The sequence below is a fragment of the Manis pentadactyla genome, chromosome 8 (assembly GCF_030020395.1).
Source record: "Manis pentadactyla isolate mManPen7 chromosome 8, mManPen7.hap1, whole genome shotgun sequence".
NCBI lineage: Eukaryota > Metazoa > Chordata > Mammalia > Pholidota > Manidae > Manis > Manis pentadactyla.
The window spans coordinates 131,783,905-131,808,669 of record NC_080026.1 but is presented as its reverse complement, the minus strand read 5'-3'; the positions used below and the strand labels follow the sequence as shown (position 1 = coordinate 131,808,669).

The following is a 24,765-nucleotide window of genomic DNA, read 5'->3' as shown; positions in this document are numbered from 1 at the left end:
ATGGAAGCAACCTAAGTGTCCATCAGTAGATGAATGGATAAAGAAGATGTGGTACATATACACAATGGAATATTATTCAGCCATAAGAAGAAAACAAATCCTATCATTTGCAACAACATGGATGGAGTTAGAGGGTATTATGCTCAGTGAAATAAGCCAGGCAGAGAAAGACAAGTACCAAATGATTTCACTCATATGTGGAGTATAAGAACAAAGAAAAACTGAAGGAACAAAACAGCAGCAGACTCACAGAACCCAAGAATGGACTAACAGTTACCAAAGGAAAAGGGACTGGGGAGGATGGAAGGGAAGGGAGGGATAAGGGCAGGGAAAAAGAAAGGGGGCATTACGATTAGCATGTATAGTGTGTGGGGGGCACGGGGAGGGCTGTGCAACACAGAGAAGACAGGTGGTGATTCTCCAGCATCTTGCTACGCTGATGGACAGTGACTGTAGTGGGGTGTGTGTGGGAGACTTGGTGAGGGGGGAGCCTGGTAAACATACTGTTCTTCATGTAATTGTAGATTAATGATAGCATAAATAAATAAATAAATAAACAAATAACAACAACAATAATCTATAAAAAAAAAAGAATAAACATGTCCTGTTGAGTACAGCTGATCCTGGACGCTCAATGGGAAAAACATCAACAGCTGGGACAGGCTCATGCAGCCAGCACAGGGTGGCTGGAGCAGGGGGGGCTGCATCTCCGCAGAGCCCACCACTCCGGGGCTTGGTCACTCTCTGCTGCCAACTCCAGGACACACACTGATGTTCTCAGGACCATGAAAACAGTAATCGCCAGGTGTGCATACAAACCATCCTTGTGTGATGTGTTCTGCTTCTAAAGGCACACGAATGGCTCTGACTATACCTGATGTACATCATGGAGATGTGAGTCCCAGAGCCTGGTGCTGTGGGGGTGCTTAGGGGGGTGTCTCTGGAAAGTTGTGACAGTCTGGACACTGCAGTTTCAGCTCTGCACCTACTGCGACGTCCCCAGGCAGGCCCAGCCTCGAGCAGGGGCTGGGATCAGAGCAGCTGTCTTAGCAGGGCCCACCTTCCTTAGGGAGGCCATTCTAGACCCTCAGAGGTCATAACATTAACAGTAACTCTGTTTTCCTTTTCCAGAGTCCCTTGCTTTTCAATGTGCTCACTGCCTGGATCTCCATGGGCTCAAACTGGTTGCCTGGCGAGTGCTCTGACCTGGGCACAGGGATGGGAAGGAAGAGTTCAGCCCCACCCTTGCAGACGCTGTGACAGACGCTTGGGAAGAAGGGAGAAGACCACGAGTGGGCGTGAAGGCTGTCACTGTTCTGTGGGAATGCCGCAGGCCCCTCTCAGCTCCCAGCCCAGCTGGGAAGGGCTGACTCAGAGGCTTTGTGGCGGGGAAGATTCTGGCTGGCAGCTGGGTCCTCTCTCTGGGCTCAGGGTGGGGCAGCAGCTGGGGGCTCAGGCAGCCTGTCTGGCTCTGGAATAACAGAGCTTTGCTGCCACATCCTGGAAATGCAAACCCACCCTGACCGGCATGCTGGCTGGCTTCAGAGACCTTGAGTTTTCCATGGTATCTGCTTATGAGTCATCCTGAAGCCATGCCAGTCTACGTTACCCAAAGAGAAAGTCAGCAGTGTGGCTGAAGAGGAACTGGTGGGACATTGGGGATTATTAGGATAGAAAAAGAAGAAAAAGAGAGAAAGTCTTGACTGAAATACTATATAGAATGAGGTGGAGTTAAGGAAAGGGAAGATGATGTCCTGTTACCCATGTAAGCCTCTAACCAGCATACTGGGCCAAACAAGCCACAGATGTCAGGCCATGCTTTCCTTCTAGAAAGCCCATCAGAAGACTTAGTGCAACCCTTTTCCTCTTCTCAAAGAAGTAGGTAGAGTCTCGTTCTTAGCTGGCTAGACAAGATTGGTTATTATGAGAAAAATAACTGATATTTACTGAGTGTCAATACATGCCAGGCATTGTTCTAGAACTTCACATCTATTTCCTTCCCTACAAAAGCAATGTCATAGAACTGTTATTCCCTTTTACAGCTGAGGAGACTGAGGTTGAACCCCGTGATGAGGTCACACCACAGGCCTTGCTCTTAACTGCCAGAGTGACTTTGTTCCCCAAACAGATAAGTGAACGCCAAGCTGTGGTCTCTCAGACCAGGGGCCACGGGGGGCTCTGTGCTGTGTGCCAGTGAGAAAGTACCTCGCAGAATCTTCTCCAGCTCTTTCAGTGGGCTCGTGGTACCCCGTGCCAGGGCCAACAGGTAAAGGTTGGCCAAGGTCTCGGACTGGAAAAGCTGGGGCTGATGGAGTTCCCACCTGAAGCCCAGGCACTCGAGGATCACATCTGCAGAGAGAAAGCAGCACTGAGCAAATGCCTCAATGACACCCCCACTGGAAGATGCGTTCACTTCTCCCACGCGCTCCATTCAATCCCAGTTATGAGCCGGCAAGCAGCAGGTGGCTTCGCTAGGCCTTCCAGGAGGAAGTGATGAAGACCACAGGTGGGCCTCCAGGTGTTACTGGTTCCCAGCAGGACACGATGAGACTTAGGACACAGGAGGTAAGCATCCAAGAGAGCTGCAGACCAACAGCTGCAGCACTTCAGACGCCCAGGGGCTGCCCTCCACCTTGGGGAACTGGAAAAGGCTTCATGGGGCAGGGACACTGGCTGGACTCTTGAGGAGCCTCCCCTTGCCTTCCCCCCATTATAGTGTTTCTCTATTGATAGTTCGGGCCAGGTAACTGTGGCAGCGGCCAGCCTGTGCTTTGTGGGGTGTTGAGCAGCCTCCCTAGCCTCTATGGGTTAGATGTCAATAGCACCCGCCCCATCCCCCCAAGTTGTGACAACTAAAAATGACTCCAGACATTGCCACATGTCCCCTAATACCACTACCCTGTTCCCAGTTGAAAACTACTGGGCTATTGCTGCCTAATTATTACCCTCCTGCGAGGCAACAGCAACGTAGTAAAAGGTCCATCAGCAGAGAGCAGACTCCTCAGGAGCCTCACTGTCCTCAAGGGAAAGGGATCCTCAGGAAGCCCAGCTCCCAGGTATGAAATAAGATTACAATGTGAAGAAGGATCTTTGCAAACTCTAAATGGCTTTATGTGCGGGGTGTCACCATGGACAGTATCAATGACTAAAATGAGAGGAGACTTGGGTAGGATGGCGATAGAGGATCTGAGGATGCCAGGCCAGGGAAGGCGTGAGAGGCTGTGAGTAGGGGGCTCTGCAGGCTGGACTCCTGGTAAGGAAAGGGATGGTGTTTGGAGGGATCCCCCAAAACCCTACATCTCAGAGCTGGACAGGCCCTTGAGGGCCACTAGCCCCATCTGTTTATTTCTTGGCTTTGTCATTATTTTGACCACATTACATTTGGTTGCTGTTTCCTCTCCTGCTACTGATACTGCTGTTCACAAGCTCTATCATACTGCTTGATGTTGGGATTCAGAAACTTGAATTTGTATCTCAAATCTTGGCTCTGGTTTGGCTGGGCTAGAATCCTAACCCTTGAGGGTGATTTTAGGCAGGATAAGAATTGTGGATAAAGTGTGTCCCTTCGCTGCATGTCCACTTCCACTTTTAGGACAGTTAATGCCTGGCAGACATCATCGCTAACCCTAGAACTCCTTCTCAAGTCAAAATGTGACCTCAGACGACTCCTCAAGTCTCCCAGTCAACCAGAGTTGACAGGTGAGAAGAAATTCATCACCCCTCCTGGGAAGGAGGCTGGCGCTGACCTCAGGCAGCCACACCATGGGGTGGGATGTCGCCCAAAAAGCTCCACTAAGGGGCTGACTGTCCAGACTCCTTGTGAGCCCAGGAAGCCTTTCTCCAGCAGGACAGACCTAGTCTGGCTCTTGATTCTAACTCAAAAAAGTCCTGTTGGACATGTGCAGATGTGATGTCCAAGTCATAACTGGCTCTAGCTAAGGGGCAGAGAACAGGTGTCCCATTCTTTAAAAAGCGTATTTATTTACATCAGCATGTCTGTCATTATTGTGACCATTAGCATATGAAAATGTGTTTGACAAGCTTGGTTTTATTCATCATTTCATCATGCATTTGACAAATATTTACAGCACCTATTTTATGTAAGACACTGTGGAGTGGGCAGAAATTTATAGACTAGTGACCTGGCCTATGGTCTGGTTTCCTTCCACAGAGCCCAGAAGCTGCTCCTGAGGTCAGGGATGTTTTGACTGAATCCATTGGTGACAAGAACTCACCTGCCTCCCCGCTTCGGATGGTCTTGCTCTGCAAATTCTTGGAGAAAGTTTTCTGAATGTGTGAAATGCAAAGCCTCAAGAAAAAATGCAAACAAAAAATCCTAGAGTTAATACTGACATTTCTCCCCACCTACAACATATATCATTCCACTATAAGCATCCTTAATGCATACATTAATCAATCTTATGTCTCGCCCCTTGGTAGTTTCCTCAGGTTATCATTTGTCTGATCTGATAAACTGTAAGCTCTGTCTGATGGCTAGCTCAAAACATTAAGTCCAGTTTTCAGTTTGTGACTAGGCCTTACCAAAGAGATATTTGACTGTATGCTGCCCTCTCCAAGTACAGAGGGTGGCTACAGATGACTCAGACTTAGGAAGGCTTTTGAGATGTTTATCTACCAGGAGCAGTGGATCTGATTCAAGTCAGCCTCGATTCTCCCCCGCCGCCCCCCACTGGTGGCTTGGGTCACAAGTCTGGGAAGGGCTGACCAAGGTCAGGAGTTCAGACCATGATCTCAAAGTGGAGCAACAGACTTTGGAAACTATGGGGTGGGGCCCGTGAGCTCAACTACCCTCGCAAACATCACTGTGATTGGCTGAGCCTGGAGATGCCAGACAACAGAAATGACCACATTGCCTTCTCCTGGTGTCATAGCTACTTGCCAAGATATACCATTTATCATGCAGGCTCTGCAGATTCCAAGGGCTTGGTTCATTTTAGGTCCACTGGAAAAATTCATGGAATAAATGGCATCTGTGAGGTGTCCTCTTCACTGTGGGGGACTAAATGGCCTGTGATGAATTGTCATGTGGGGATGCTGGGACTGTGCTATTAGGCTGAGGGCTTCATCCGTCAAGTCATAACCCGTAATGGAGAAACGAGGAGAAAGGGAGAAATTCTGTATGCTTCCTCTGGACATATGGGCTTCCTGCAGCAAACCATCCAAAGGGCTTTTGGCTTGATGCTTGCATAATCCCCATTTGATTTCCTGCCCCTTAACTTTGACTTTGGCCATGTGACTTGCCTTGGCTAATGGGAAGTCAATGGACATGATGCAGCTGAAGTTTGGAAAAGCACTTGTGCAGCCGGGCTTGTTCTTACGCTCTCTGCTGTCATCAGGACAAGATCGTGCCTGGGGAGCCCACCGTCTCAGGAGGAGGATGAGAGACCCCTGGAGCCCAGCTGAGCTGAGTGATGACCAGGTACATGGTGATCAGCCTGCCCAGAGTACCTGCCTGCCTAGCCTGCCTCTGGACACCCAGGTTCCCAGCATCACCAAGGAGAGAGGCAGATTCATTGTGTTGCAGGCAAGGTGCTTTGATTCGGGGAAGGTACTAAGAGGCAGAGTGAAATATGGGTTGTTGGCTGGCAGGTCACAGGGCTGACACGCCCCAAAATGAAGTCACCAGGATCCATAACTAAAGCTGCTGCTCAGGTTATAAAGATAACAGCTCCCTTTATTGATCATCTACTATTGGCCAGAAACAGTGCTAAGCATTTTCAATGTACTGATTTAATCGTCAAGATTTATTCCTCTTCAAGGGAGATGCTATTATCACTACTTCACAGATGAGGAAACAGGCTCAGAAAGGTTAAGCCACTGGTGAAAGGTCACAGAACTAGTAAAAGAGGAGAAGGAATTCTGTGTCCAACAGACTGCTCCCAATAGCCCTAAAGCCCCGCACTGACTGCCATCGTCCTCAGGTTTCTGTGCCCCTCAGGCCACCACCCTAGCTGAGCTCAGTAATTCCACAAACCAACTCCCAGAGGCCTCCACTCCTACTGCCCAGCCGTCCTCCTCAGTTTGCTGGATCAGTTTGCCTATATTCCCAGGCCCGGCCCCAGCACCTCGTTGCCCAGCCTGGCCCTGGCACTAAGGGGCACAAGGAGCTTGAACCCTGACTTCTTCAAGGCTCTAACCAAACAGAGTAAAAAATAAAGTCAAGATGATTTAAGGCTATCAATATCCAGTGCCAAAAGAAGCAACTCAAAGCACTCAGTTTTTCCGAGCTGAGGTCGCCAGAGAATTTAGACACCAAACACAGATGGATTTTCATTTATTTCAAATATGTGTAGCATAGTCACATATGGGGGTGGAGGGCTGGCCTGTGCAGGGAGCACAGTGGCATCAATGAAGGTCCAAAGCACCAGGGAGGTGAAGTGGGGCTTCTGCAATAGGGTCCAGTTCTGTGTCCCCAGGAGAGGCAGGATAGAATCCATAACATGGAAAAGTAACACTTTAAGCCTGCTGCTTAGAATACCTCGGGAATTGTGTGGTGTCTGTGGGGGTGGGGGGTGGGGCGAGGGGTGGTGAGCCAGCTTCTCACAAATGGGAAATGCACATTCGTGAGAGGGATCCGGGCTCTGGGCCAGGACTAGCTAAGTTTCTTTGCCAACAAATCAGTTGATAAACTTGCAACAGAATCCTGTTAGGATCCAAAGTTCCTAATGCAAAGGAAATCTAGGAAAAAAAAAAGGTCAGTCTTTCTCTGCATTTTTATCACTACCCACAGCCATTCTCGGAAGAAGTAGTCACACGACCCTGTCTGTCCCTAAAGGATGGTCCCAAAGCCAGCCCTACTTACCAGTGTGCCACAGGACCGCCCGTCTGCCCCAGCAGAGTGGCCCAGCCATGGGGCACTTCCCAGACATGCAGCTCACTAGCACGGAGAGTTTTCCCTACCTGTCTGGGTTCTTCAGAGCTTCGTCAAAGTCTACGTTCAAAGACTTGCTTGTCTGAGAAAGTGCCAGCAGGCCTCCGGGGAACTGCTGTCTGGGGAAACGCCACCGGTTCGTTGAGCCAGCTATCCTGCGTTCCAGCCGAGATCTGCGCTGCTTGGGAAGCAAAGACAGGGAGAAAGTCTTTATTTAACCTCACATAAATGCCAGGTTTTCCAAATTACACAGCAGAAAGAAAGTAGAGACAACTTTAAGAACAGTTAATTTTCAAATATGGCCAGTATGTCTCTCAAGCCATCTTCTCAAGGCAAATATACTGTATTCAGTACACAGAGAATTTCAAGTAATTTAGGATCTAGGACAGGAGGTGCCAGAGGTGAAAGTCAGGGAGAAAGACTTGTTCCTTTGCAGGCAGCTCTGAAGAACCCACAAACAGGGACAGGACTGTGCTTTAGGAAACTGCTCTGCAAGTACTTATCCTAACATGTGATTCAGAGAGATGCCATACTGAGCAGATTCTGGGCAGGGACTGGCTTTTATTATTATGGTAAAATTCACAAGACATGAAATTCACCATTTTATAGTCTACTACTTAGTGGCATATGTTGTACAACCAGCACTGCTACCTAGTTTACAACATTTTCATCACCCAAAAGGCTACCTTGTACCCACTGTCACTCCCAATTCCCCCTCCCCCAGTTCCTGGCAACCATTAATGGGCCTTCTGCCTCTATGGATTTGCTATTCTGGAAATTTTGAGTAAATGGAATCATACAGTATGTGGGCTTTTGTGTCTGGCTTATTTCACTCAGCATAATGTTTTCAAGTTCATCCATGGTGCAGCATGCAGCAGGACTTCATTTCTTTTTATGGCTGAGTAATATTCCATTGTATGGCTAGACCACATTTTGTTTATCCATTCATTAGCTGACGGGCACTTGAGCTGTGAATAATGCTGCTGTGAACATGCATGTAAAAGTTTCTGTTTGAACACCTATTGTCAATTATTTTGGGTATATACCCAGGAATGGAACAGCTAGGTCATTGGGAAGGGACTTTTGCTTAAACATTTTCTTGAGGTATCAGGGCTTCAGCAATTTCTGTAAGGGAACAGTAGAGTACCCAGCATGGATGTGAACCTCAGATGGCTTGGGTCAAGGAACCCAGCCAGGAAAAGTGCACCGTGATGGTCCCGTAGGAATGGGTTCAACTGATCCTAAGCCAAGCCAGGCACCAGCAGGATACTGGGGAAACCAGGAGCCATGGATTGAAAGACCTGAGTTCAAATCTTGTTATCACTATTAACTAGTTGTGACCTTGAGCAAGTCATTTAACCTTTTGAGCCTCTTGGTTCCCATGGGATTGACACTGAGAATGAGAATGATGGTGAAGGTAGTGATGATGTTAACATGATAAATGGAATAAAGATTGGGAAATATGCTTTAGTATAGTGCCAGGTAATTGAAAGCTGCAGAATGTGAATCTAGAGGTAATCCTGCATGAAGTGGGAGACACGGTCAGCCCAGAAGGCACGGCTGCTCTGCCAGCAAAGTCCCCCAGGAAGGTCTGAGGTGCTCAGTGGTGCAGGACCCGTGCCCTTGTGGAAACCTCCCCATACAACTCTCAGCAGGTGTACTACACACCCTCTTGCAAAACCAGTTTACTTACCGGATTCATCTTCGTGAACGATACTGGTGATCATGCACAGGGCGGGGGAAAGAGCACCTGGAAAGGCAAAAAAAAAAATGGTCACATTCACATTTTCCAAACAGTTCCAAAAGGTCTCTTCAAAATAGGAGATTGATGTAAAGGATCTGTATTTTGCTGCAAAAGTAATAACGAGTAAGCTTGAATATAGGTTATTTATTAAATCATGAGAGTATTTTTTCTAAAGCACAGTAGTGGACTGACAATTCTCTGTGATTGTGCTGGAAATGTGGCTCAGATAAAGCAAAACAGAGATAACCCATGATTCTTCACCCCCAACGGATAAGAAACAAAGGAGGGCTGCAAGTAGGCTGATGATTCAATTGGCTGCTGGTGATGGTGCCTGGGCTCCCATGCCTCCTGCCTCCCAGCCTGGAGCCCCCGAAAATGGCCTCTTTGTCTCTGCCGTGGCTGAAAAGTTCCAGCCATACTTACTGTTCTGAAGCTCCTCATCCACCACGGGTGCGTCTACAAGGGAAGCTTCTCGAATGGAGGCACCCAGGTTGCATCTGTCTCTGAATTACAGGATCGCTGGGGGCTGTTCACCTTCTGAGTCTCAATCCTGAGCGTATTTATGACATTTGGGGCTCACCCTTTTCTTCTTCTGGGCCAAGGTGCTTTGTCCGGGGAGCTTGCCTTTGGTTTCCCGGGATATGGGCACCGTGGCAACATCAGAGAAGGTTCTGAGCACTTCCTGTTCCAGGCCTCTTCCAGCACAGCTGGGGGCACACCGCCGGGCGCATCTCACAGAGAACCCAGATGCTGCACACTTCCTCCTCAGCCTCCCTCCCTGGCTGAGGCTGGCATTCCTGTTTCCGCCGAGCACCAGGTTTCCTTACAGCACCTGAGATGACCCGGAAGAATTCTAAAAGGGCCTCCTCGAGAATCAACCCCCAAATCCTCAGACTTCATCTGTAAAATGAGAAGAGCAGACTAGAAGCTTTGGCATTTGTCTCCTAGCTTTGGCATTCTGGGGGGCTCTATTTCCAGCGCTAGTGTTCAGAAACGTTTTGGCAAAAAAAAAAAAAAAAACTGTAGAGTTTTACATTAATAAAAGCTATGCCTGATGATTTATTTTGTTGGTAGATGATTTAATCTGCTCTCTCGGGGAACTAAACTGCCTAAAAGTCAGGGACAGGGCCAAGAGCCTTCGATCTTGGGACCAGTCTTGCAGGGTCCTCAGTGACCTGATCTGCAGAAGCTGTGTCCTCAACTAGGTGGTGGAGAGGCCGGAGGCTGCCTCCATCCCGCCTGGGAATCTTGGACCCCCGCCCCAGGGCTCACAGAAATCCCAGCTACAGTACTGGTGGCCTGGAGCCAGAGCAGCTCCTAACACCTGGGACCGGCTTCCTCAAGGGCCTTCCTCAACAGCCTCTCCTGAGCCATGTAAACGATCAAGCGCAGCAGGAAAGTAGCTACCCAGCCTATTGCATCTGTGTTCTAGAAACTATAAAACACTCCAAAAATCCTCAGGTCTCTGATTCTACTTCTCCTGACACCCACATCCTGCTCTGCAGAGTAGATGGCCACTGTGGGGCGTTCTAGGGTGGCTTACACACTCCTCCATCCCCACAACCAAGCTTGGCCTTTAGGAAGTGCTCAAAAAACATTCCTTGACTTGGATAATTAGATGTACCTGTCTCTATCCCCAATCAGCCTTTGCACTCCATGTGTGTGTGTGTGTGTATACACGTTCGTGCATGTGCGTGTATGTCTGTTTCTGTGTGGGTCATGGTCCCAAGTCAGCAGATAACCGTGCACAAATGGACAGATTCACTCTCTCTGGGCCGCTCCCTCCTTTCCCCCCAAGCTTTTCCCAGCCACCTGTCCCTGGAATAGGCCCCCATATAAGGTCTCAGTTAGAGAGTTTGAAATACATTGTGCTGAACCACCTCGTCCATTGTGGGCCAGCCTGGAATGCCTTCCTGGGACCGCATCTGGGGCTCAGCTGAGAGCAGGCCCCTGGGTGCTCTCTAGTAGCCACTCTGGGGAAGCGTCCCATGGTGCCACACTCCCTAGTGTCACTAAGCTGGACCCCTAGCCTTGGCTGGGCCCACCACTACCTAAGGAGTCTGAGCTCAGGGGTCCAGGGCCTTTAGCCCACACCCAAAGCCCTCTGCATGTACATCTCTCACAGAGCTCTGGGAGGTGGGCTATTAACTAACATCATTTGGACAAATGATGGAAATACATTTTCATACATGGAAATCGCCCCCACATTTCTCTGCAGGCCCTATCCTGGTGGTGCCCACTGTGCACTAACCGGGACTGAGAGGCCCAAACAAGCCAGAAATCCCAGGAGCAAAGGCCTTTGGTGGCTCAGACACCAAACCTCGTTGAGTGCAGCTCCCATGCCACAGTTAATGGGGAATTCCAGTGGGAGGTCCATCTTCTTCAACACCCCAGGGATGGGGAGCTCTCCACCTTCCCAGAGAGTCTATTTTAGCCTGCTCCATCCAGCCACCCAGATGCAGAGGTGGCGGGGTACACGGGAAAGAACACCCAATCTTGACCCTGGTTCTGGTCCCAACCGCAGACATCACCTTAACTTCCCTTGGTGGAAAGTAGACCCAGAGTGCCTGAGAACTGGTGGTTTGCAGTATGCAGGCCTCAGAGCTCAAGTGCAGTCGCTAAGGGTGCTCATTCCGAAAGTCAGGGCCCAGGACACTGTATGTGCACAGGGAGCCTCCTGCGGTCCTTAGATAGGATCAGCTGGCTCCCAAGGTGGGGGGCGGGGAGGGGCTGTCTGTGCACCCAGGTCCAGCCTGCTGCCTGGGCGGATCGCGTGTGTAGACCAACCTTCTGGCTAAGGCAGTGCATGAGAAGGAAGACAGGCAGGTGGGGCTTGCACTAAGCAGAAACAAAGGGAGGGCACTGCCCTTGAACTGAGTCCTATCTGGCCAGGGGTGGGGGGCTCTCTGTGATAAGGAAGTAGTGCTGGCCTAGGTCAGACACTGGTCACTAACTTGCTGTATGACCTTGGGAAAGTCTTCTCCCTGGCTCTGGGCTTCTAGTTTTCCTCATCTGCAAAACAAAGTTCAGACAAAATGACCCCTTAGCTGCATCCACGCTGATCCTATTATTCCCAGACTTCCAAGTCTGTGCAGCCAGGACTGGGGAGGGGGGTGGTTGGTGACAACTGCACTGGCCCAGGGCTTGCTCATTCACTCATTTAGGTAAAGTATGGGTGTCAAGTCTGTGCTCAGGGTTGGGGGGTAAAATGGGAGCAAAGTGAGGGGTGAGCACTGCATTTGCAACTCCATATCCTCACATCAACTGGGACATTAAGTTACTTAGACATTTTCGTTAAATTATTTGATCAGTGAAATAACTATGGGTATGCTGGTCTATCTCTCTTATTCCTTAAACTAACTACATAACTATTTTTAAAAAGGCATATGTTGAGTGGCCCTTAAAAATGCCCCTGTGAGGATCACAGCATACAGGGCTATGGACAAGGCAGGGGTCAGCTCAGGGAGCTGCAGGAACTCGGAGGAGGGGCGACTGACCACATTAGTGTGCCTTCTTATTCTGACGCTCTGCTATCCTCTGGTCTTGTTGACTCTGGAGGGGCCTTCCCTCCCAGGGCTGGCCAGTTCCCAGACAGCAAAGGACTTGTCTGTGAGCGAGCCTTTCACTTGCAAACCAACTAATCCAGAGCCCATATCCCCTCCGCCTCCTTTACTGGGTTCTCAGACTCAGGGCCACTGTTCCCCTGCCTTAATCACCCCAGCGCCAGGGACCAGATAACCCGAGAGAGCCTCAGTGCCCCAGAACCTCTGAAATGACTCAAACTAGCCAATCTTAAGCCTGCTTCCCCTGCCTCACCCATTCCTTCCTTCAGGAACCCCAATAAGGACTCGTGCACATTTTCCCCTCGCTCCCTCTACCTCCTGACCAACCCTGGGGTTGCCCATGTGGCCTTGTGTGGCATGGCACACCCCCCACATCAGTGACCACCTCCCTCTTTTTGTACCCCCTCCCCCACCCACCCACTCTCTGTCTTCACAAGGTAATCTTAGTAGCTCAATAAAGCCAACTTTAACTTGAGAGCTCCAAGGAAATGCTAGGCTGAAAAAAAAAACACGTTAGCTCAAGATTTCAATCCCTCTCAGAGCCTGCAGAGGGAACCAGCCCGGTTGACACTTCGGTTTTGCGCTCTGGGCCTCCAGAACTGTGGGAGCTGCTAGGTTTGCAGTGATTTGTTACGGCAGTCCTGGGAAACTAAGACCACTCCCCACCCTCTCATTCCCCCAAACACCCACCCTTCAATCTGGTGGGTGAAATGATCATTTTTCACCCTTCAATCTCCCTAAGAAAGTCAGGAGCAATTACAGAACCTCATGCCTGGCACACCCCTGGTTTAATCTCCAAAGTGGCCTAATTACCTGCCTCCCACCATAATCGCTGGCCCCTTCCTTGTCCTTTAGAGGGAATGGACAATCTTTTGAGGTTGATCTTCACACATGAAGAGACTGGACAGGAAGAGTGGGAGCCTGCTACCTCCTTGAGCCCATAAAGGGAAAGAAATTTCATCCCCTAAAGTCAGAGACTTCATAAAAACAAAATCTGAGCTAATTCAGTACACCACATAATCGTTTAAGTAGCAAGTCAATATTTCTCATTAGGGTCATCTTACGAACACAGTCATGAGAATGAAGGAAATGTTATTTAAATCTCTGGACAAAGAAATGAGCCCAGACAGAGCAGGTGAGAGGCCAAATCTGATATGCTTTAACAAAGGCGAGAAAAGACTCAACCCTTCCCAGAAAATAAATCATAGCCACACTTATTGCCAAGATCCAAAGAAAAAAAATTTATTTACAATAGAGAATTTTATTTGAAACATGCATTTTCTTTTTTTTTTTTCTTTTTTAAACAAATCAGCAAATGCAGATCAAGTTTACCCTCCTTAAGGCAAGAGTCCCTGTGCAAGCTGTCCATGTTTATATTCAATCAAAAGCCGCTCACCCTGGGAACTCATGTACAAAGGGCAAGGCAAGGTCAGCAATTTGTCTTTTATTAGAGAATCAGACAATCTCCCTGATACAGGAACTCTGAGGTCAACTTGCTATGAATTATACTAGGAAAATGCAAATTCTGATAGTCTTCTTAGGACTGCAAACAATCAAATCAACCTTATTTAGAAAGGAAATACAGTAGTGCATACGAAAAAGTGAGAACAGAACCTGTCCACAGAACGGGAGGGACAGCAGTGTGCCGACGGTCATATTGCACGCAATGGTCAAGTCCAAACGTTTGGTTCAAAGTTAGCTTTTCCCCATTTTGGCAATCAGTTCATCACAAATCTTGGTGAGCTCTTCTATCTCTTTATTCTGAAAGTGAAGACAAAGAAGAGCTGGCTGAACTAAATTATTTTTTCTACCTTTATCTTGCATCTACCTACCACTTTAGCATTTTATTAAAAAAATAATAATAATAATAATAAGGGAGAAATGTGGGATTCACATATAAATCAAGTATAAAAATCAAACGAATAATCATATCTGACTTGATTGTTTATAGTTCATGATGCGTGATCAAAACTGAAAGTTTCTGTGATGACTGCCCTTGCACTGTTCACCATGTAAGAACTTATTCACTATGTAAGAACTTGTTCACCATGTAAGAACTTGTTCGTTATGCTTCAGAAGATTGGAGACTGTTGAGAATTAGGCTTGGGGTTGATTAATGATTGTGCATTGAGTCCCCTATACAAATTTTATTGTTGTTAACAACCATTTGATCAATAAATATGAGAGATGCCCTCTCAAAAAAAAAAAGAGCTGGCTGAAATCTCCTGGTTGTTTGAAATCAAGCCAATCAAAAAAACGTCCTGGGGCTTTTTAGGGACATGGGGTCCTCCAGGCCTCTTGGTCCCCCTGAAATTTTCTAAAGCAGTGAGAGAAATGACTTGGAGTCACTCTAAATAGTCACCTCAGCTGTAGCTGTGTGATGTTAGGGAAGTGATACAACCTCTCTGAGTCTTGGTTTCTTAATCTCTAAATTATGGCTAACATCTCTGTCTCTGAGAATTAGATGAGGTCAGGATGTAAGGCTCCCCAGCACACTGACCAGCACATAGTAGAGGCTTAACTAGGGCTGATTCTCTTCCCTTCATTTGCCTCTCAAGGATGTAGACACAAAAGGATGGTCTGGGTGTGCTCTCTGGTAGCTTTTCAGAGAAATGCCACCAGGAGGGGTTAACAATTTTACTTGCATGGGGACTGCTGGCATTATTCAGGGATGCCAAATGAGGCATGCTGCAGATACAAGGATGGCTTCAGGGATCCCTCAGGCCATCATAGCCCCAAGGGGAACTGATCTGACAGCACTGTACATCCTCCGAGAATGGGGAGCCAGTGGCATGACGCCTCCGTCTCGGCGGGTGTGGCTTCCCTCCTGGATGGGATAGGAGCCGAGCCCGATGTTGATCTGGTGCAACAGCCAATCTCGAATGACCCTCTCCAGGGAGCTAGACCTTTCCAGTATCCTGGGTACATGTTGCAGTCAGCTCTTCCTCAAGGTCCCCATGGAAAGGGACTCTCAACCACAAGCCTGTCCCTGAGGCTGTACTGACGCCCTTCTTTGGAAGCCTCAGAGCCTCCTGAGACACGGTCCAGCCCAGAGCCACATGACCTGCACTGCTGAGTTGGGCTCCTGGTGCCACTTATCCCTGTCAGTGCTTGGGAAGAATCGGGGAAATTCAGTCCCTACTGCAGCCCTGAGACCAGCCCTGCTGGGAGAGAGCACTGCCTGGACCGTCGCCTCCGTTCCAGAGTTTATGGCTCTGGGGCTCAGTGATGAGATGCTGAAATGCCTGCTGGAAGATGGGGTTCTGCATAGATGCAGCACTAACCACTAATCCTGCAGCTGGGGCTGCTAGTGGGGACCTTTCACCTTGCTAGAGCATTTACGATGAGCCAGTCACCGTGCTGAACTCCCCCAGGCACTGTGGCTTCACCCAGTTCTCACCGGAGACCCCTAATGGAAACCATTATTATCTCCACTTTTCAGTGAGGGACTGAGGCTCAGAGAGGTTAAGTATTGTGCTTATTTAGGGTAGTCATATGTGGTCAACCTGGAACGCAAATTCAGCCTGGCCTGGCTCCTATATGTCTTTGCTATTTTACTTATTAGACATCATGTCCAGGGCTGATGGCCGAGAGGCCCGAGCAGACCCACTAGCTATCGATTCCTGGAGGTTCTCGAAGCTCCATCGTGGCAGCATCAACCCACCCCCTAGCAAAATGCCCCATCACAGAGCTCAGCCTTCACAAAGTCCCAACTGGGGAAAATGCCCAATGCCTTCATATAAGAACTGCCCAGGGAGTCATGTTCCTGAATCTCTTTAAAACAGAGACTGTCCCCTCTATATTACTCAGATAGAGGGAAGAACTCGTGTGATTAACGCATTCCTCCTGAGTTTTAGTTTAAGATGAAATTATGTTTGCAGATAGGTTTGTATCTTTTCTGTTATGCCAAAACTGTGCGATCTAACTTGCTTTCTCCCGTGTCTTTTAGTTTGCCAGAAAATTTAGCATCATATTCATTTTTCAACTGGGGTAGTCTGAACAGGCCAGGTGCCCTGAAAACATCTCTCCTGACTCCTGTTTGCCTTGATCATTTTAACTAACACCGTAATGCAACTCAAGCACCATCAAACCCTGAAGGAAAAAGGAGGGAACAACCTCCAACAAACGTCTTGCTACATTTCTCACCGAGGAGCATTTGGTACACAACAGCCTTAATTTTCAAAATGACTGAGGAACGCAGTCTTTAATTTGAAGGACTTTTCCATTTTTCAAAAGTCACTGAATATGCTATGCATGGATTAGCAACATTCAAAGAAGAAAAACAAACACCCACTCAACACTAAAGCTGAGGTGATGCTCAATAAATATTGACTGAGAGCAAATGCTGGCATTTCAGTGCTGCCTGTATCGCTTGTCTCTGTGTTTACTGCAAAGAACAGTGATCAGAGCCTGGAAAATAGAGGCAGATGAACATATTTGGCACAGTCCAGGCTCTTTCTTTTCTAAAAATATAATTCTGACATGAAACTGTCTGGTGGCCATTTTGTCTTTTTCATCCCAAGAGGAAAAGGTAAAGAAGGAAAATGATGTGGAAACATGGATTTTCTAGTTGCTTGAATTCTGGATAACCAGGCACATAACATGGGTCCAGTGCCAAGTGGAGGCTGAGGTGCACCTAGACTTGGACCTCAGGGCATTTCATTCAACTTCTAGAGCCGTATAACTCTCAGGGCTAGAGAGAATCTTCCAGAGCTTTCCGTTTAGTCCTCCAACATTACAAACCTAAAACTGAGTTGAAGGGCGTGGCTTGCCTAAGGTCATAATGGAAGGCAGGGCGGGGTGAGGACCCAAGTCTCCTGAGTCCAGGGCTCTTCCCCTGACATTATTTAGGGTGAAGTGGTAGGCAACACCTGTCCACTGCTTGGTCCAGATCCCCCTCAGGACCACAGCCAGCCCCACTGGAACCAGGTATAGCAGAGGGGGCCAGTCTGGGGCCATCTGGGAGCCAATCTGTACTGCTGATGTCGCCTGCCTACAGGGGACTGCTGCCCCATGACTGCCCATCCAAGCCCAGTGCATGAGAGGTAAAGCTGCCCTCGGCCCCCGGTTATCTGATGACCATCCAGAGGAATCCTGAGTTCCAATCAATCAACCAGAATTGGATTGCATGTCTGGAAACCCCCCTTCTACAAACACACTTAGGGAGGGGGCCTGCCTGGCCCACACTCACTCAGATTCACACTCACTCAGATTCAGACTCATACGGTGCTTCAGGGCAGAAGGGGCTCCTCATTTACACACTCAGAGAGATGGTGTGTACAGGGAACTGGGCACTAGGTGGGAAATTAGGAAACCTGGGACAAGCTGAGGGATCTCAGGAGGATGCCCCATTCACAGAAATAAGAGGGTATCTGGGGGTCCTTCTGACCCTAACACAGCCCCTTTTATGCTTCAGCTGGGTGTTTCTGCTCGGGGCCTGGTAGGTACCAGTAAGTACACCAACAAAACACACCTATGGCTGGCACATGGAAGGTGCTTAATAAATATCTGAGAAATTAATGAATATTGAAAAGGCATGAAAAATGGCATTTTTCAGGTGTTTTCAGGTGTTTACCTGAGCAAATATCAATCCCAGGAAAGGCAGAAAGGAGGCCAGTCTCGGGGGTGTCATTGAACTGGATGTTCCAGAGGGAGGGCAGGGTATGCTCATGGACCTTGAATTTGTTTTGGTGTGCCACTATCGTGCCGGCTCTGTCCCCAGAGCGGCAGAGGGCGCGCGGGGCCCTGACCCGTTTACTCAGCCACTTGGAGGCAGCCACCCTTGGCCTGTTACCTTCTGCTCCAGCGTTCTTTCCAGAGCATCCACTCGCAGCTGCTCCTTCCTCAGGCTGGCCTGGTAGGCAGCCTGCTCCTGCTGGGCCTTGCCTCGGACCTGGGCGATCTCGGCGTTGGCCCTGAAGAACGGTGGGGAGTGGGGAGATGCCCAGGAATTCCCACCCTTCCCCACAGACACCTCCCACCTTCCTCCTCCCAACCTTCTGGTTTCAGGGGCCCAGCCTAGGAGCCCATGAAAAGTCCCATCCCCAGCCCCCAATCCCATGATCCTGAGTGGGTGCCTTGTGAATTACCACATGCATCTTCACTCATCAAAATGCATGCTAGTACAGAGTTCACTCTTATCATAGATTGTACTGAAAAAATACACTTGGATTATCTGCCCTTCTCAAGCCCATGTCAGGGGCGCCACTGGAGGTCCCAGCCTGCCTTGGCAGGGGCTGCTGAGAGACCCTTGGGGGCTGCCCCGAGATGTTACCTGTCCAACTTCTCCTCCGCGTGCACCTTCAGGGCCTGGTACCTCTGCTCCTCCTTCTTCACTCGGGACAGGTACTCCTGGGCACATTTCTTCAGCACCTCTTCATTCTGACATGACACAGGACAGGTCGTGGCCACAGAAGAAATGCTGAGGAGTGTTTTGGGAACCCCAAGAATCCTCTGATGCAGGTATAACCCGGGATGGCCAAATCCAACTCCCCAGCCAGTGAAGACAGCCCTCCAGAACACCCCACACAACCAGCCTCCTGCTCTGCCCCAAACACAAAAAAGCATACCTTGCGGAAGCCCTCGAGGACCTCTTTCATCTTCTCATATCTCCTGAAGAGATCAGCCAGAGATTTCTCCACGGAGTTCAGGTCGGCCAGGGCTTGCTCCTTCTCCAGGACCAGCTGCTGGACCGTTTGGTGGGAGACGGACTTCTCCCTCTGTTCATCCTCTGGCAGAAGAGAAAAGGAACAAAACCATGGAGCCGATGGAATCTGAGCCTGGTCCCAGGGGCCGGCAGAGGCCTCGGATGTAACTTGGCCTAACCAGCGGGGCATCTCAGACTTGGGACAGACGTACTCCCCCCAGCCCACCTAGACTGTCTCCGGAGGAAAAGGCCCGTAGCCCCGGCACCTTGGATATAGGACTGCGCCGTTTTAGATGGGAGGGAAGCCAGCCACTGTTTCTTAACCTCAACAATGCAAACCCTTTAAAATCTACATTGGAGACCCCAGTGATTCTAATTGGTTGCTGACAGCAAACAGATCCGTAAGGTAAAAAAGAAAACATCACTACAGAATAATGCATGTGGCGAGATTAAAAGGTGAGAGTCCGGGCTGGGAGGAGTGGGCCTTCCTTCCTACGTTATCAAGACGGACGGTTACTGGAAAAGATTTCTTCATTCTTAAAACACCCCATGAACCCAAGGCCCACATAACCATCACCCTCAAATTCTGCTTCACACAGAAACAGACATTTCCTTTGATACAGCAAGTATCTTAACTCTGAGAAAAATAGAGCTATGTCTATCCAAGTAAGTTTCTCAGTTATATACAAAAGAATTCAACTCTGGCCCAATTCAGTTGCTAATCCTGGTCAGAGGGACTGTTCTATCCTTGACCCCACCTTTCTGCACCATCACAAGCAAATATTTCTACCCTGAACATTGAGAACCTTCTCATTATTTATGGGAAAGACTTGCTCTGACCACTCTATGGCTGATCATCACTGGTCCAGGTGGGCAATGAACCACTTGTTCTGGTTTGTCCAGAACATCAGGCACAGCAGAGATTGGGAAGGGAGAAGCCCTGCTCAGAGCTCCCAGGGGAAGGAGCTCTATAGACGAGTCCTTCTGTCGGTCCCAGGTCACAGGGAGGGGGCTGCCCACTGCCCAGGACTGCCTCCAGGGCTGGCTGCCACAGGTTGGATTGCAACTGGAAATGATGACAGCCGTAGTAACAGCAGCCCGCCCATACTGGGCTCTTCCACAGGTCAGGTGCCATCCTCACTGTTCTATTCATTTTATGCTCCTCAGCCAGCACTCAGCAGCCACACTGAGCTCCCTAAAGTCCAAATGGGGTCACCTCATCCCCCACTCACAGCCTCTGTGGCCTCCCTCGGCACTGGGAATAAAATCCAAACTCCTTCCCGGCTTGCTCTGCCCCTTGCCGCTGCTCACCCAGCTCTGGCACAATGGCCTCCACCCAGCTCCATGGCCAGTCCTGCCCAGAGCTCAGTACTGCTGGGTCCTCTGCCCTGAGGGCCTCTGCCGAGATCGCAGGCCCCAGAGCTCCCCATGGTTCCCCCTCACTCACCCTGGTCTCTGGTCCCAGCCATTGCCTGGAGGCACAGTACCTGAGCACCTGTGGGAGCCTCCTCCTCCCCCTGGCTAGTCCTTTATTCTCTCCCTGGTGGCCAGTTCTTGTCCTTACTGCCATGTGTGTGTGCACAGTATGTCTCGGGGCTGTCCGTCCTCCCAGAGCAGCTGCCCCGTGAGGGCAGGACCTTGGGTCTCTTCCAGGGTCTAGGACGTGCCTGATTCACAGGATGCCTCAACACACATCCAGGCAACGAATGAACAAGTGAAGCCTGGTAACAGAGCAAGACCCAAACCCACACCTGAAAGGCCCCCACACCCTTAAAAGCAGAGAGATGCTCTTTTGGGCCCTTTCCCTTGGCTCCCTGAGAGATTGGCATGTTTCTGTGTCTGAAGCCTGAAGCAGGCGTATTCCTGCCGAGTGGTGTGCAGGGAAGAGCCCGAACAGCAGGGCCACATCCCAGGTTTCAGCTCCAGCCCTGACAGAAACTTGCTCAAAAGTCCTGACTCAGGTCTCAGGGCTTCCTCTCCAATGGGAAGGGGTCAACACAGGAGCCTGCATCTGAGTTAGTGGGGGGCCCATTCGAACGCAGATGCCTGCACCCCACCCAGGGAGCTTGATTCAGGTCTGGGGTGGGGCCAAGAATCTGCATCCGTTGCTTTCAAGTTCCCCAGTGGCGTGCGTGAGGCTGCTAGTCCAGGAACCACGCATGGAGAACCACAGGCCCAGCAGATGCCTGATGTTCCTCCGACCCTGCCTCTCAGACCTGCTACCAGGGCAGAGGGGCGGAGCCCAGGCACTAGGATCTGACAGCCCAGATTCCAGTCCTGGCTCAGACAAATCACAGCTCTGTGATGGTGGGCAGGGTTTTTAACCTGAGTCACTGCCTCCTCACCTGAAAGATGGGATCACGGTATTTATCTCATGGCACTTGGGGGAAGATTGAATGGGAGAATGTATATAAAGCCCTTGACACTTGACACACAGCAGGAGCCCAGTGTCAGTGATGCGTTATCAACAGCACCTCCTGTACCCCCAACTGGTGTGATGCTGCACGCAGTGGCTCGTGAAGGGGAGCCTTTTAACAAACAGCGAGAACAGAGCCGCCAGCAACCTGCCTGCTACACCTAGGCTCCTAAAAGAAAGGGCAATTCAAAGTTTCACCAGTAATCACATATTTGCTTTTATTCTTTGAATCTTAGCTGCTTCCTCTGTCCTTAGCATGTTGTACAATGCACATTCCAGGCTGTTCTGAGGCCATGTACACTCACTTGGCTTGTAAGGGAGCCATTTATCAAACAGAGCCCATCTGATTTCCTGGATCTGAGACTTAGCCTGCCTCAGGTTTCCTTTCCTCCCCATATATAATAACCCTTGTAAAAATAGAATTTCTCAGTTCCCGGGAGACTGAGGGGGGTGAGAATGCTTCACCAATCTTTTGGTAAATTACAAATGCAGCTAAGGTTCTTCAAATCTGGAAATCAGCCCCCAACCCAAGAGACTCTGGACTCAACAACAAAACAATGCCCCTGGAGATTTTTTTGGCTTTGCTGGATAAAACATTACTAAACCACGTGGGGGAATGCAAGACATACACAAAAGCAAAAGTAACAACAGAACAACAAACAAGGGTTGCAACGGGCAGGTGTCAAATTAGGTGAAAAGCGTTTACTTACCAGGCTTGCCTGTTTGTTTTGCAAGCAAAGGGCAAGAAGCAACAGAAAATGGAAGCAGAACAGATCATCAGGGCAGTTGTTAGGAAAGCAAAAAAAATCCATTGCAATAACCCAGAAAGCAGAAAGCGCATGAGTCTCCTTGTGTTCTGAATTCTAAATATTCAATATCTGAACTTAATAAAACATCTCTTTAGTGACATGTGACGAGCATGGACAATGATGGCAGGACTGATGTCACATGGGAGTGGCACATTGGTGGAGGTTAAACCGAAGCCCCAGAGCTAGGATGGAGCCGGGCAGCATCCGTGTGCATCCAGTGGGAACTGGTTTTTAACTTTCAAACGCTGTTACGCTCACTCTGGCCCTGAACTGCCAAGCTCTCTGGGCCTGAGTTTTCCTTTCCACTGGGGATGCTGGTGAGGTGAGTGGAAATGAGAAGAAAAATGTGGAACCCAGATGAGACATGTGGGTGTGTTTCCCATAGGAGACTCACGGCCTGCCCAGAAAGAAGGCAGGGCCAGCCCACAACTAGAGAGTCCCAGCAGGGCCACAGCCCCACCCTGCCTTCTGGGGGGGCACAGGGACCTCAAAGTGATGGCGGCTCCCATCCGTGCCCTGCGGTTGTGACTGACGGATGACAACCGCAGACAGGCCACCTTTCTGATGACAGCTCTGGAAAGTGGGTGACGCAAAGCACTGTGGATGGGTGAGGATGGGCACCGAGGAATGGACACATGGTGGCCACACCCCTAGTGGCAGTGCTGCTTCCAGCCAGGGCCGCTACAGGGGTTTCATGGAGCCACGAACCACCACAAACAGGAAAATGCTCAAAAGGGGTGAGTTCCCAGCTTGAAGAGGGACCCTCAGGCCAAACATACCAGGTCTCCTGGGGGGAGCGCAGGGGATATGTGTGGCCAGAATCCCTGGAGTCAGGGGTCCACACACTCCTCAGATTGTCTAGACTTGAAAATGCTGTTCTAATGATGCTCACCTGCAAATATGCTACGAGGAACGTCTGAGAGATGTTGAATAACCTTCCTGTCACCAGAAGGACAGGCCACTTATGGAACCAGACAGATTGCCACTTTCCGTTTACAGGAGGGACGGCCTGCTTATGTGACTGCTGGCTGAGCAAAGACAGCTCTGGGCAGCTCATGCCCTTTAACCCCCAATTTACCAATGGCTGAACCTTCATCACCAAGAACAAAAATAAAAATGTATGACTCTGAGATGCAGAAGGGTGTTTCCAGATGAACCACAGTCCGTCTGAGTGACGTCTTCACACCCCTAGACTCCAGGAGGTCAAGGTTGTGTCCAGCTTGCCAAACACTGTATATTAGAAGCCATAAATCCTTCGCCCTGACCACTTTTACCAGCAGCTTCAATTCTAAGAGTTTTTGTTTTTTATCTCATCCATATGGATTCATAAATTCTCATACCAGTTTAATAAAGAGGTTTCACTTGATAGAAAACATACACCATGAGGCTGATTCTTAGAAACACCCAGACAGGCTCCCCCTGAGCTCTGGAAGAAATGACTTTTATGATAATAAGTCCAAATTAAAGCTCCTCTGAAACAAAAGCACCCAAGTGTTGGCCTCTTCGCCATCCCCAAGGCCGCTCTCACATTTATCTTGCGACAAACTAGAAGTGAGGTGTGGCTCAAATCCGGATGTTTGAGAGGAAGGGGGTCATCTACTAACACCCCGTCAAGCCTGGACACAGAAACTCGGTCTGCAGTGAGCCAGCTGGGGTTTTTACTCTGTGTGTCCTTAGAAGTAGGAGAGTTTTAAAAAATTGTTATCATGGACCTAAGCCCATAAATAAATAGATAGGTAAACAAAAAATCTACTTCCCTCCTCCCCTGCATCACTGAGTTATAATACCATTTTTGAATCATTACAAATGGTACATGATACCATATTGATCATTACTGCAAAAAATTTGGGTGTGGAGCTTCTGCAAGATCTTTTTTCATTATTCAAAACAAAACAAAAGACCCAGGTGAGTAAAACTTATAACTTGAGGCTGAAGCAATCTCGCAGTTCTGGCTGCTGGGGCTGCTGCGTTCAGATGGATTCTGAGGCAGTGTCCAACTTCCACGAGGAGTGCTGTGACTAGTTAACAGGGTCACAGGAGGCGATGGGTGGGCGGCTGGACTGACTGCACGCCCCCCCCATGCGGACGCGCTGTGCTCTTACCCTAGACCCCTGTGTAAAGGCGACTGAGCGGGGCATTTTGACACTGGAGTCTAAACTAAATTTGGGTTTAGGGATTTGAGTCTTAGTCTCTCTCATAAGCAGGAAACCCCCCAAATGTCCCAGGAACCGACCTACATCTTTCTGCATGAAGCAGGAAGCCCTGGCCGAGTCAAATGGTGGCCACTAGTGTGACCACCACAGCTTCCCACGGGCAGGAATAATGCTAAGGGATGTTCCCAGGAGTCCTCAGACTCACTGCCCAGGGGAAAAGCCACACTCTGGGATGCTCTGGTCCCTCCCTGGAGGACTTCATGTTCTAAGAGGCACCTAAGAGGCTCAAGCCCTGAGTCTCTTATCTTCAAAGGCCTCCCCAGAGTTCAGAAACCTCAGGGCAGGCATGCACCCCCGTTCATCAGAACACCCACCTATCATCTGAGCGATGGTCTTCTCATACTCGGCCACTATTTTCCTGCAAGAGAAGTGAAAACAGGTTGGAGCCATGACAACAGAGCACTGTTTAATTTCACAAGGGCCTGTGTGCTGGCCACTGACAGCAAGACCAAAGTACAAGAGGGGCAGTCTTACTTGTCAAA

General features: G+C 49.4%; 2 protein-coding genes across 27 annotated transcripts in view; both read right to left on the bottom strand.

The window, feature by feature from the left end:
- BTBD16 (BTB domain containing 16) overlaps window positions 1-9,890 on the bottom strand; it is a 45,493-nt gene extending 35,603 nt beyond the window's left edge. Inside the window, exons 1-5 of one of the 2 annotated variants that reach the window (XM_036898983.2) lie at window positions 9,060-9,890; window positions 8,586-8,642; window positions 6,922-7,073; window positions 4,236-4,309; window positions 2,206-2,349 (exon numbers count right to left, since the gene is read on the bottom strand). In XM_036898983.2, coding sequence (XP_036754878.1) covers window positions 2,206-2,349; window positions 4,236-4,309; window positions 6,922-7,073; window positions 8,586-8,594 — 379 coding nt within the window. In that variant the 5' untranslated portion in view covers window positions 8,595-8,642; window positions 9,060-9,890. The remainder of the gene's footprint in view (window positions 1-2,205; window positions 2,350-4,235; window positions 4,310-6,921; window positions 7,074-8,585; window positions 8,643-9,059) is intronic. The other variant, XM_036898982.2, reaches the window with a different exon arrangement.
- Window positions 9,891-13,420: 3,530 nt separating this feature from the next.
- The window catches only part of TACC2 (transforming acidic coiled-coil containing protein 2), a 213,132-nt gene continuing 201,787 nt past the window's right edge, over window positions 13,421-24,765 (bottom strand). For all 25 annotated transcript variants that reach the window (XM_036898706.2, XM_036898710.2, XM_057506401.1 and 22 more), the window contains 5 exons: window positions 24,598-24,641; window positions 18,769-18,929; window positions 18,474-18,580; window positions 17,994-18,114; window positions 13,421-13,960 (listed from right to left, as the gene is read on the bottom strand). In XM_036898706.2, the coding sequence (XP_036754601.2) occupies window positions 13,895-13,960; window positions 17,994-18,114; window positions 18,474-18,580; window positions 18,769-18,929; window positions 24,598-24,641 (499 nt within the window). In that variant the 3' untranslated portion in view covers window positions 13,421-13,894. The remainder of the gene's footprint in view (window positions 13,961-17,993; window positions 18,115-18,473; window positions 18,581-18,768; window positions 18,930-24,597; window positions 24,642-24,765) is intronic.